This window comes from Neoarius graeffei, chromosome 2 (assembly GCF_027579695.1).
Source record: "Neoarius graeffei isolate fNeoGra1 chromosome 2, fNeoGra1.pri, whole genome shotgun sequence".
NCBI lineage: Eukaryota > Metazoa > Chordata > Actinopteri > Siluriformes > Ariidae > Neoarius > Neoarius graeffei.
Window position 1 is genome coordinate 57660851 of NC_083570.1, and position 14289 is coordinate 57675139.

A 14289-nucleotide genomic window follows, 5' to 3' on the forward strand; every position below is an offset into this window, starting at 1 on the left:
AATTAAATAACAGGTCACTAATTACAATATAACATTACTGACCATTTATCAGATAATCTGTCTGATTAGCAGCACGAGACTTATCAAGTGCTTATGTAAACCAAATGAGACACCCCAATTCACGTTATGTGATCGTATCCTGTATGTTTTTACTGGATCGGCACACTTTTTCAACAAATTCAAAATAAAGGCAAAAGAAATATCTGCTGACTGTCTTGCTAACCTCATGGGGAACCCTTAACTATTTTTGCTTGTTGTGTGTGGCCAGGTGAATCATTCTCGGGTGTGGAATCGACTCAAAGCTCTGTTACCGATTTTTAGTTTTCAATGCCTGGAATCAGTAAATTGATTATTTTCCGTGAACCGAAAGCAGGATGGCAACTTGGTGATACACGAGATATACTGAAAATATATTTAATGTGCATGATAAGCAGTTATGTCCAAGTTAACTGTTTCAAATAGCTTCGTTACTTGCTGTCCATCCATGCTTAAAGGAACAGTCCACCGTACTTCCATAATGAAATATGCTCTTATCTGAATTGAGACGAGCTGCTCCGTACCTCTCCAAGCTTTGCGCGACCTCCCAGTCAGTCAGACGCAGTCAGACGCGCTGTCACTCCTGTTAGCAATGTAGCTAGGCTCAGTATGGCCAATGGTATTTTTTGGGGCTGTAGTTAGATGCGACCAAACTCTTCCGCGTTTTTCCTGTTTCCATAGGTTTATATGACCAGTGACATGAAACAAGTTCAGTTACACAAATTGAAACGTGGCGATTTTCTATGCTATGGAAAGTCCGCACTATAATGACAGGCGTACTAACACCTTCTGCGCGCTTCGGCAGCGCATTGATACGGAGCTCAGATATCAATGCGCTGCCGAAGCGCGCAGAAGGTGTTAGTACGCCTGTCATTATAGCGCAGACTTTCCATAGCATAGAAAATCGCTACGTTTCAGTTTGTGTAACTGAACTTGTTTCATGTCACTGGTCATATAAACCTATGTAAACAGGAAAAACGCGGAAGAGTTTGGTCGCATCTAACTACAGCCCCAAAAAATACCGTTGGCCATACTGAGCCTAGCTACATTGCTAACAGGAGTGACAGCGCGTCTGACTGACTGGGAGGTCATGCAAAGCTCGGAGAGGTACAGATCAGCTCATCTCAATTCAGATAAGAGCATATTTCATTATGGAAATACGGTGGATTGTTCCTTTAATGCAAAAGCTTCCTAGTGGGAGTTGTGTTTTGAAAGGAGAAAATTTGTTGCATCGACTAATCATTCATTCAAGATCATGTTCAGTCAATCATAGAAAGTACTGAATTCTGGTAAAAGTAGCACAAAATAATGACTTCTGATGGGGCAGGAAAGAGGGATAAATATGACCATAAATGTGCAACATCGTTAGAGAACCTGATAAGGTAGTATAACTCAGTACACAGGGGTTAATATGCAGGATTTCACCATGAACAGGCTTCCACCGTTTTCATATTGCCACCAGTGAATGATTACAAACTCAAAAACTCCTTTGTACCTTACGCCATCAGACTGTACAACTCCTCTCTGGGGGGGGTTAACAGGAGGACAGAGGACGGGAAGGAGCAGTAGCCTAGTCTAACAATAAGCAATACCGGACAGTGTGCAATATAAGGCCACACCAATTTAATTAGTTGGTTCTCGGATTTTTTCAGGAAAAATATGAAGCGAGCGCGCGAAAAAAAAAAAAATGCTCTGATGGTAAAATTAGCGGTGGAAATAGAGGGCTTTCATAATAGAGAAACAAAAAGACAATACATTATTGTTACACGTTTCATATGGCTCTTTTAATAGCTCTGGCTGCACGTCTTTTAGGCAAACCAGTAAACAGAGGCTAAATAAACGATTGAATTACAGTCAATTGAACATCTACAATGCACAGAAAAAAAAAAAAGATTTGACCAGGAGTAGGCTACTTCTGATGGCTAAATACTTCGAATGATTTTTTGTTTGCCCCTCACATCAATCAATGAAATATATAAATCAAACCCACCTCCACAGAGTTGTTGTCCAAGTTGGCACATCGCAGGGTAACAAGCTCACAGCATCTTGAGTACAACTGTGCAAAGTTTTCCCCCTCTTGAATTTCGACACACCTGTCAAAGATTTTACGCTTCTGTTCGCTGAATATCCTAACAATCACAAACAAGCTTTGCAGGATTCCCCTCCACAGCCATGTTTCTTCCACAAGTCTTTAAAGTGAAAGGGGCGATTTGATTGGTTTTCGACGTCACGTGACCTCAACCTGCAGTCGATTTCGATTTTATTTTTTTTTCAAGGGGCGATTCCGAGAACCAACTAATCAAATTGGTGTGGCCTAATGTGCAATATAAAGTGCAATATCTCTCCTGCCACCCCCCTTTTTTCCGCCTCCCCCCTCCCTTATTCTTTTTATATTTATATATGTAAATACTTAATTTATTTTAATTTATCTAGAAGTTTTCCTCTATTTCTTTTCACTGTTTTTCCTGTAATGATGCTGCTGGAATCTTAATTTCCCTGAGGGAATCCTCCCAAAGGGATCAATAAAGTTTTATCTAATCTAATCTTATGTCATGAGCCAAACGGACTTTAAAGGAGGGTTTCTCTGTTGTAATGTGCTCTGCCATTTAAATCAAATGCATTTTTGGTCGAAATGAAGTGATGGAACATGCCACAGAGTCCAACTAAACGCTAATAAATTCACCCACTGTTGTTATTTTGGATCTTGTTGAGAAGTTGGTGCAGCCCTAATACGAATGGTGTCCCATCACAGTTATATCAGCTACATCTTACCTGTGGAGAGTAAATTTTAGCGTCATACTGTTTTGTAATTTTCCTTTTCACCGAGTGTTGCCTCTTCAAGGACTAACGACTTAGAACATTCTGCACCGAAACATGTTCATCTTATCATGCTCATTACATGCATAGCAGACGTGCGTACAAGCCAGCAATTAGAGAAGATCCAATCAGCTTTAGAGCTGATCATGCTCCCGGAGCGTGATCAGGGCATGTAATTGCAATAGATGTAATGTAATAGATGTCTCCTTTATATCCAGTAAAGAGTATATATAGATTTGAGAACAAAGGGACGGTATGAGTGGTGTGCCGAATAGGGCTGTGTGATGTCCCCTTAATTGGCATCGACGATGTTTACAGTGCAAACATCGTGATGAACGATCATATCGTGGGCGGGGGGGGGATTTTAATACCACATTATTAAATATATTATTATTATTAAAAGTATTAGATACTCATCCGAGGCTTTGGCACATAAAGAAAAAAAAGCGCTAGGTGATGTGGAATATTTGGCCTTGATAACGGATATGTGGTCCAGCTGCAACATGATGCCCTATATGTCAGCTACCGTACATTATGTGGACCGAGAGTGGGCAATGCAGTCCAAATGCCTGCAGACGAGTTTCATGCCAGAGACACATTCAGCGGACAATTTAGAAGACGCATTGCGCGAGACACTTGCCGAATGGAAAATAGAGGAGAAAAAGATCACCTGCAACAACGGGGCGAATATTGTCACAGTCATCAGGCAATTGAAATGGCCGTGGTTAAGTTGTTTTGGGCACAATTTGAACCTGGCCATAACCAACTCGCTTGCGCAACAGAGGGCCAGTACAGACCGAGCGTTTGGAGTTTGCCGAGCAGTCAACACTGCGTTTGCGCACAGCTGGCTTCGGAGAAATGAGCTGCGCAAAGCGCAGGTGGAAATGAACCTCCCCGAGCACTCGCTGATCACGCTAAGATATTAATCTGCTCTAACAATGAAAGACTAGTATTCAAACTATGAGAAGAAACTACACTTAAGCTACTCATTGTTTATTTACACCATATCAATTGAAGATGCGTTTCGGCCTTTAGTGCGCACTTGAACGTGCTAATTTTTCCAATTTATTAGTGTTTGAATTATTGCACCAGCTTTTAAAATCATGATTTTATATATATACATTTTTTTTTTTTTTACTGTCTTTACATTTATCAGAATCACCTTCATTCTTCCATTTGGTTTGACATTATGGCTTAGAGTGGACCATTTTGAGTCTGAAAGTAGGCCTATTTACCAGATTAAAGTTATTTGACTTCTGCCGAAGTCTGCGCTTCACTGCCGTTTGATAAGGTGCAATATTTCCCGACTGAAGTCGTTAATAGTGGCTATTTGTTTGAACAACATGACAAATTTTACATTAAAAGTATAGTGTAGGCTAAAAAATGAAGTCGAAATTTATTATTAGTAGCATACTGTATTTGTGTAACCACGTTATGTTCACTAGCACGTCCCTGCACCATAGCCTACGTGAACAAGCGGTAATAGGATATTACTTTATAATGATTTATATAATTATGTATTTATATATATAATTATATGTTATATAATATATTTATATATTAAACAAAACTAACTAACTAAACTAACTTTTTAGGTTAAATAGGCCCAGATGATACCGTATATGCATGATTATGACAGGAGGGGGCGTGGTATCACGATGGTGGCTCTCCATCGGGATGGATGACCACCATCGTCGATGGACGATGGCATCGTCTATCGGCACAGCCCTAGTGCCGAACCCTCATCACTATGTGTCCGTTTTTGCAATAAACCTTCTTTAACTTGCAAAAGGATGAGACCGGTGTTGGTGTTTGTCATTTTTCCCTGACACCTGTTACAACTGAATTTCAAGCAAGTTTCTCACCTGCATGTCTCTAACAGTGTGGGAGGATCACTGTCACCCAACAGTAAGAGCAGCACAGCACTGCGGAAAAAGAAAAATACAACATAACTATCACTGAATCAATCGTCGTACTTTGGAGCTAGTTTCAACGTTTGGGTTTGAACACGAAAAATGAACTAACTAATTAAATACATAATGGACACAAGGATGTTTACATACCTTAGTTCATTATTCTGACTGATGAACACGCATGTCTCAGGGAAACAGGCCATATTTCCCAGAATTCCTATACAGATTTCCTGTAACAGAAGGTGTGGTTTAGCCGACATTTGCACTGAGATAAAACAAGCAGATCTTGACGTCAGTTGGTGTTGACCAAGATGCCTCAGGTGTTTAAAAAAAAAAAAAAAAGGGGGGGGGGGGGGGGAAATAAATAAATAAAATTTCTTCTTGTTACTAATGTATATCCTGGAAAATACACCTGAAACAGAAAGGACACTATTAAACAAAATCTCCTTCAGACATCTGAAACTATTGTGACCTCGAGCCTTTAAACAGCTCCGTATTCTACTGACTACTCTTCTGCTCTTTTTCTCTCTCCTCTTCTGACGTTATTATAATATACTATATACGCTAACATAGTTGATAGAATACGGTTTAGAATTCTAATAATTTTCATTATTGTGTGCAATTATATTCATAGCCTGTTTTTTGTCATTTATTGGTTACTCACATATTCCATCCTCGTTAGTTATATTACGCTGTGCAATAACATTCACTACCTCGTGCAATATTTCTATTTCAGTGGCCAGTGTTTTATTCATGCAATATTGCTACTTCAGGTGAAGTACTACTCTTATTTAAGTTCCTTTCTTATTTGTGTACACTACACACATGGCCTGTTTTAACTTTATTACTTAAAAAAAATACAAATACTTTTATGGCACTCTATGCTCTTTTTTTTTTTTTGTTACTGTCTATTCCTGACTCTTTATATCTGTGAACTGCTGGAACATGTAAATTTCCCCACCAAAAGATAAATAAAGTTTATCTTATCTTCATATGGTGACAGCAATGTACATATTACCATAACTGCTTTATTAGCACGTTTCTGAATTTCATAGGCGTAATAGTGCTAATCTTTTAGCTTCACCTTCACACGTTCAGAAACCCTGTGACGTTAGACTCTCTCACGTCACAGTTTACACAGGATACAATTCTTATGGTACAACACAGTCAGGCTTTTTTTTTTTTTAAATAAAGGCAGATAGAAAAAGTGTATATAATAAATATGCTACAGTAACAGTGAAAAGTTCGGACACGCCTACTCATTCACAGGTTTTTTCTGTATTTTGAGTATTTTCTACAATGCAGAACAATACGGAAGACATCAAAACTATGAAATAATTCCATTTTCTTATCATATCGACACATTCACAAAGTACGCAAATTTATCAAAACCATTCATCGATTTCCTTACGAGTGACCCATAGAGAAACACATCAAGGTTTTGGTTCTCCGTGTCCCGGATGTAGCTTGTATGAGAAATATGAGTGACATATTTTCGAGTAAAACACTTGCGTCCATATAATATAACTAGATATTACACTGTGTCATGATAGAGAAGGCATAGAAAATCTTAGAAAACCTTAAAGCTGTACTGCCTTTCAGATTTTTCAAGTTTAGGTCATAAAAAGACTTTTCCCTGACACCCAATTATTTTTGTTTAGTGGATCAAAAGCTACTGAATTCGAATCACAGACTTCTAATTTTATTAGTTGAACAGCATAATTAATTAATTTCAGGCTTCGTGGCCCTAAATTCTCTGCTATTTTTTCCTGCTTCACCGTGACCCAATTCAAGATACTACGTCATGCATCATGTGGTGGGCTTTCCCTGTTTGCGCAAGGCATTGTCGGATACAAATTTGAAACAGGAGAGAAAAATGGAGGACGCGAATGTGCGAATGAATCGTGAAAGAATCGTGAAAGTGAGAAGGAAAGACATTATGCTGCGAAGGAAAGGAAATGCAGGACCAAACGAATAAATATCGGCAGTCAGCGAGCACCTCTGTGTGATCAGCTGTTCGTTTAGCGACAGAATAATGCAAGCGTCAGTGCACGGTTGAGGTAAACCTGTAGATGTGCGCATGGACTTCCTCTGTCTGCTTGACTGTGCGAAGCGAGCAATTTCATGCACATTATTTGCTCAGGAATCCCCTCAAATTAAAAAAAACCAAAAAAACCCTTCCCAGCTACAGAATGGCCCGATTTTTTTTTAGATATTACAGAAATAAACATATCACAACGACCAAATTTCAGAGGGAACTAAATTTCACAATTTTGATGTCTTCAGTATTGTTCTACAATGTAGAAAATGGTCACAATGCAGAAAAGCCTATGAGTGAGTAGGGGTGTCTAAACTTTGACTGGTACTGTTTGACTAACTTCATCAAAAACTAGCATTTCCTTATTTGCTCTTCGCACTACAAACTCACTCATGTTCCTGTTCTGTGGTTTTGTTTAAAACACAACAGTAATTACTAAGAATAAAAAGAGTCATGTGTATATAATAATATAATTAAAAAACAATGATCATTTTCAAACAATGATCATTTTCATTCATAACTTCACTGTTTTATGTGAAATGCATAATTATCTCTATATCAAGTAGTCATGTTTACTTTACTTACAATGTGGACAGATAGTCATGATTTACTTACAGTAAGGCGTGGATTATGGGACTTGGCAATTACTCCCAACAGGATATCTGGAGTTTTGAACTCCTGTAGAAAACCAGCCACATCCTAAAGACAACAAAAGACCGTGAACGTTGTTGACAAGAACACAAATAAAGCCTGAAATAATACGGATGAGTGAAGAGAAGCCGAATTTGCTTGTCCAGAAATACGCTTTGTAATAAGCTGCTTCTTGCTTGTGTTATTACAGTAAAATTATTTGTAGAGTCAAGCGTGCTTTACTGTTATTCCTCCATATCATCCATCAGCATGAAATGTTTCTGCAGAACTATGGTGTGACGTGTGAGACAAGTGCTGATTAAACAAGAAGTACACAGGGCAGTGCATGTTTCGCTAGACAGGTCAACAGAACAGTTGACAAAGATTAGTGTAAACATTGCCCAGTAACTTCTGACTCTACACTATTATATAGTTCATTTGGGAAACTATCCTGTTAGCAAAAGGGTGGAAAAATAAACTGACCTTCACGTGTGTAATGCATTCCAAGAACAACTCATGCTTTCATTGGTTGAAATAATAGTCACAGATAAAAACCATGCATATAACATCTTGTCTTTGAACAACAGCCAAAAAGACAAGTGACTGTGTTCATATGATGTGCATAGAATATGCATAAAATTCTTCCACAGTTCAAATATTGAATTATATACATACACACACACACATCAAATGTGATATGGTGTACCTTACCTTGTCCATGGCCATATCCCAGACTTTACACAGCTCCTCCTCAAGCTCATCTGACAGTTCTGTCAGACCTTCTCCCTGTTCGGAGTCCTGCTCTGTCACCATCTACAAAAAACAAAACACGTATTCATAAAACCATTCTGCTATTCCATCTGTACTAATTTCTTATAAAGATCCTCTGAAAGCTCAGTGAATACCTGTATAAGGCGGGTTAAGGTGCTAAAGAGCCAATGCTTGCTATACACAGTCTCTCCAATAGCATCATCCTCTTCAGCTGTCTCATCATCTCTGTCAGGAGGCGGCGATGGGTTACGGTCCATCTGTGGGGAGTCTTGGGGAGAAGATCGTCATGTTGTCATTTTGCCTCTTCAGTGCAGTTCTCATTACCATCGGAGAATGTAATGAATATAATAACTTAAAACTGATACTCCGTATTTATACAGTCTGTATTGTGTGTTTTATAGTCCTCGGTAACCTGGCTCCCAAATTTCCGATCGTGGATCTGTAAAGTCAGTCTATCTACAGGGTGTCACAACAGTCAAAACCCAATGAGAGTAAAACTGCTTAATTTTGGAGTTATTATTTACGACATACATATGCTCTACATGTTCACACTTACATATTCCCATAGTCCCTGACATTTCAAACACCCTTTATATTTACGCATCACCATCACAGAACATATCAGTTATTAGTAGGGCCTGACCAATACACCGGTGCGCCAATATTATTGGCCGATATGAGAGAACTGTTGATAAATTGCCATTGGTGTTTGTAATGACTGATAAATGACAAAGAAGAAACGGAAGGAGATGGAGGATCCTTTAACTGTGTTACAAGTGCTGCTGTTGCATTGTTTGTCCAACTCCATTGTTGACAACACACGTTTGGAACGCCACAAATCACAGCAATCAGCTGACCCAAACAGAGTCCAGCAGATCAGCAACTGTGGAGACATTCGGCTATTTTAAAAAGAAGGGAAAAAAAAAAAATCTGTTTCAGTTATACACGCAAATTAATGGTATGTATTCACAAAGCTCAAATTAATTTAACTTTTAAAGGGCTGATGACACGTTTTTGACATCTTTGGCGATGTTTTATAACAAAAAGTAATTCCCGATGATCCATATATTAATTCACGAAGGCGCCTATTTTAAAAGTTATGATAAAAAACGCGGCTATTTGGGCAAATTTGACGGGGCTGCAGCACCCAGGAGACGAAGGAGGAGGAGGAGCTATATGACGTCAGCGAAAGAATCTTCCTCCTCACTTACCAGTTTGTTTTTGATGCGACAGGTGTTCAGTTTATCATTATTAGTATTATTATTATACATTATTATAATATATATAAAGTTATTATGCCTTCGCGTTGTGTTGCCGGCTTTTGCTCCAAAACCCACAAGGATGGGGTAAGTTTATTCAAGTTTCCCAGAGATCCCGAGCTGCATGCGAAGTGGGTGAAGCAAGTCAGGCGCACTCGTGACCAGTGGGAGCCCTCACCAACATCCGTCCTGTGCTCTGAACACTTCGATTTGGATTGTTTTGACACCCTTCCCAGCTTAAAGGAATCTCTTGGATGTTCAGTTCAGCACAAACGTGTGCTGCTACCATCAGCAGTGCCTACAGTATTCCGGAGGGGGTCTACTAGTAGCTATGCCGGATCCAGCAGTCGCCTGGGACAAGCCGACTCCTCCAAAGACAGTCCAACTGTCAGAACATGTGTTGAGAAACGACATAAGATAAAGGTACGTAGAGCTATAGAGTGCTCCGACATGATGCTAAAAATAGTAACCATGCGGTCTGCGCGGCCATCTTGGAAGTGACTCGCTCCAGAGCGCTCATAGAGTACACATCATAGAGTACACATTCATGATAATCATAAATGTAATCATAAAGTCGGCGTGATATCAGTCATGTATTTGCTTGTGAAAGCTTGTTTCTCAAAGCGAACACTGAGGGAAAGCTAACTTAGCCAGACAAGTAGGCTACAGATTGTCATTTGCTTACGCTGATGTAGGTTATCAAATATTTTGCTTCATTCAAGGATAAAACTAAGAAGCCATAAACTAGAAGACATGCCTGCCAATATTATCCTAAATGTATCACGGATCAGGCATAGTCGTAAGCTTATTATGTTAGCCGTTTGCATGCTCCATTAGGAACCATGTATTCAGTGTAGCATACGGCTTACATGATATAAGCAGTGTTTACACATGCAAGACAACAATACACAATATTAAAATATTGATTCCGTAACATTTTGAATAAATACGGGTTGACCTACCAATCCTTGTTATCCAACCTTGTGGTGTTCAATGCTGGGCTGTCTGCCTGTCTGCTGTCCATCTCAGAGTCGCTCTCAGATTGCACAGTAACAGGTTCAAACCTGTATGGTTGGATGCACCCGTGTTCGTCATCACTAGATTCTTCCGATCTATCGCACTCACAACACAATTCTAGACTCCCAGAAGAGGAAGAGCTAGAGAGTTCACCGGCGTTTTCATGCGCCATTTCCATTGAGTAGACAGCCAGTGAATCGCAGCGTGTTCTTCCGCTGACGTCACAACATGGCCGCGAGCCACGGACCCGGTTTTCTTGCACTGTGCAATTAAAAGTTGGATATTCGCGTAACAGCTTCTTTTCACGTAATTATAACATAAATCTAACATGTTTGCCATGTTGTATAGTTTATTTAAGAAATTGCATAGAGTCATGTTCGTGTCATCAGCCCTTTAGAGGCGACCGTGCTAACCACTACACCACCGTGTCGCCCACCTGCCCCCATCCATCCTCACTACATTCTACAGAAGCACCATAGAGAGCGTTCTAACCAGCTGCATCTCTGTGTGGCGTGGAGGCTGCAGTGCCTCTGACAGGAAGAATGGGAGGAGAGTGGTCGTCGTCGTTCATTTAACCTCTTGTCAAACAGGGATGCTCTTGAGCCATTCGGCTGTATCAGTGTCAAGTTCTATTAGGCCTTCCAGGCCGTTTGGGGGTCGCAAGGTTGGGAAGGTAATGGATTAGGTGCTGCAATGTCTGTGGCAAACCACATTCGCAGGTATTGTTATCGCATGCACCAATGGATTTAAGGAATGTGAATTCATCGAGAGGAATCAGCTGAGGTGGCTCGGGCATCTTTTTCGGATGCCTCCTGGACGCCTCCCTCGGGAGGTGTTCCAGGCATGTCCCCCCGGGAGGAGGCCCCGGGGAAGACCCAGGACACGCTGGAGGGACTATGTCTCTCGGCTGGCCTGGGAACGCCTCGGTGTTCTTCCCGAGGAGCTGGCCGAGGTGTCTGGGGAAAGGGAAGTTTGGGCTTCCCTGCTTAGACTGCTGCCTCCGCGACCCGGTCCTGGATAAAGCGGAAGAAGACGAGGCGAGTCCTGCAACAGCCAGTGCGTATATGATTCAGTAGCACCCAGGCCTTATGACCCAGCTGATGGCCACTGGGCTTGGCAGTGGGAGTCTTGTGTCGAGAGTACTCCACTCCTCTTGCCACCTGTTCTCCACCCAGGACGCCGACAGCAGTAGCTGTTCTTGAAGCTTTGCAGCTCTAGTAGCAAAGTGTTGTCTCTGGATGTGTTGCGGGGCTACTAGGGGTACCAGGCTACCCCCCTCTTTAGCCTTCACGGCCAGTTTGGGCACCTGGTAGTCACATCGAATAGAGGGAAGAGGGATGCCAGAGACCACAGGTAGCATGACCGTGGGGGTGGACTTCAGCGTTCCTGAAATCAGCCTCATTGCACCGTTAAGGACTGTATCAACAGCCTTGGTGTGCATACTGTGCGACCAGACAGTGCCAGCATATCCTGCTATAGAATAAATCAGAGCCAGGGTTGAAGTGCGTAGGGTAGTGAACTTGACACCGACAAGCTTCCTGATGATAGGAGAGTGATGAGGACAGCGGAGAAAATCATTGGGACTTCACTTGTCTCCATTCAGGACATTGCACCAAGGCGCTGCATGTCTCAAGCCAGAAACATCATCAGTGACCCCTCACGATGGACTGTTCTCCGCTCTGGCCTCTGGAAAAGATGTTCCACAGCATTCGGTGCAAGACTACCAGGTTCTGTAACAGCTTTTTCCCCAGGTCATCAGACTGCTGAACTCCAAACCCATTAGGTGCATTAGGATGCACCTGTTCCTGACTGGAGTGGAATCACAGCGCATAGTTTAATACACTTCATATTTAATTCCGTGCTGAGCCAAATTGCAATGAAATTTCGTTGGGTACACTTGTTGCATACTGAATAACAATAAAGATTGTCGAAGCATTACACAGGGTACTGTTTTTCTTCCTCCTCCTCCAACACACCCACTTCAACTCAGATAAAGCTGATTTGATTGATTAAATCAGGAGTATTAAACACAGGGAAACCATGAAACCAGGTGAATACTAAATAAAAGGTTTTATACAGCATGCACTATAAGGTTATATCCAACAACAGTGAGCCATTCTTCTTCTCTCCTCTCCTGTATCTGTAGTTTCTGAAACCTTTCCAGGATATATACTACCGTTCAAAAGTTTGGGGTCACCCAGACAATTTTGTGTTTTCCATGAAAAGTCCCACTTTTATTTCCCACCATAAGTTGTAAAATGAATAGAAAATATAGTCAAGCCATTTTTCTGGCCATTTTGAGCATTTAATCGACCCCACAAATGTGAAGCTCCAGAAACTCAATGTGCTCAAAGGAAGGTCAGTTTTATAGCTTCTCTAAAGAGCTCAACTGTTTTCAGCTGTGCTAACATGATTGTACAAGGGTTTTCTAATCCTCCATTAGCCTTCTGAGGCAATGAGCAAACACACCCTGCATTCATGTGCTCTGGGAAGATGATATTTTCCAGTTGGGAAGTGGTATTTACCAGTGTGTTGTGTTCACATGCTTTTGTTGTGGTTGACAAATTAAAGATGGTGGACCAGATTCAAGTTAGCAATAGTTAGTTAGCTATCGTTAGCAATAGCGTCTGCTCTGGATAGGTAAAAACAAACCATAACAACGCATTTTTAAAGGAAACGGATTTCTAATGTATTATATTACACTTGTTAATGGCGCAACATTGCATAGACACCAAAAACTACCCACTAGTACTAGTAAAAAAAAACTTTAGTAGCGTACAATGCTTAGCATTCAAGTGTCTTGTACCGCTCGCCGCCATGTTGAAAAGGTTAAAGTTCATCTCATCTCGGCAACTCGTGTATCAAAATTTTCTACGAGTTGCCCAGTGGAAAATACCACAAGAGGGGGCGTTCATGTGTGTTTTCCATGTCGGCGTTTGGTATTTACCATAATTCCCATAGCACATGAACGCAGCAACATTGTACCATTAGAACACTGGAGTGAGAGTTGCTGGAAATGGGCCTCTATACACCTATGGAGATATTGCACCAAAAACCAGCAGCTAGAATAGTCATTTACCACATTAGCAATGTATAGAGTGCATTTCTGATTAGTTTAAAGTGATCTTCATTGAAAAGAACAGTGCTTTTCTTTCAAAAATAAGGACATTTCAAAGTGACCCCAAACTTTTGAACGGTAGTGCCTCAGATTTCTTGAAATATCAATATTCAAGCACACAAATTAAATGAGTGTTCCACTACAGACACGTTTCTCTAGATTTCTCCTAGAAACAAAAGCAATTAGCCAAGATAGCAAACAATAATTTATTATTTGAGAAAGCTTTAGTTGGACCGCTAAATATTATCTGTGTAATTTTAAACAGCACCTCACCCATTAACACCGGTATAGTAAAGATGCCAAGCTTTCCAAAAACAAAACAGTGGGTCAGTATTTCACACACATCTCCGCGCCATACTTTCTCCTTCGTGGCTGATATCCTGCTTCCTGTTCAGTATAGTTTATATCACCACCTAGCGGAGGGATGTTCATTCATTCATCCATCCATCCTCTCTAGCCGCTTTATCCTGTTCTACAGGGTTGCAGGCAAGCTGGAGCCTATCCCAGCTGACTACGGGCGAAAGGCGGGGTACACCCTGGACAAGTCGCCAGGTCATCACAGGGCTGACACATAGACACAGACAACCATTCACACTCACATTCACACCTACGCTCAATTTAGAGTCACCAGTTAACCTAACCTGCATGCCTTTGGACTGTTGAGGCTGCTGGGCTCGAACCTTCTTGCTG

General features: G+C 41.0%; 1 protein-coding gene across 1 annotated transcript in view; it reads right to left on the minus strand.

Annotated features, from left to right (window-relative positions):
- The window catches only part of saal1 (serum amyloid A-like 1), a 28809-nt gene extending 14823 nt beyond the window's left edge, over positions 1–13986 (minus strand). The window contains exons 1-6 of the mRNA XM_060914517.1: positions 13873–13986; positions 8340–8473; positions 8146–8247; positions 7420–7503; positions 4917–4996; positions 4719–4778 (exon numbers count right to left, since the gene is read on the minus strand). Of these exons, the coding sequence (XP_060770500.1) occupies positions 4719–4778; positions 4917–4996; positions 7420–7503; positions 8146–8247; positions 8340–8473; positions 13873–13876 (464 nt within the window). The 5' untranslated portion in view covers positions 13877–13986. The remainder of the gene's footprint in view (positions 1–4718; positions 4779–4916; positions 4997–7419; positions 7504–8145; positions 8248–8339; positions 8474–13872) is intronic.
- Between the last annotated feature and the right edge of the window lie 303 nt (positions 13987–14289).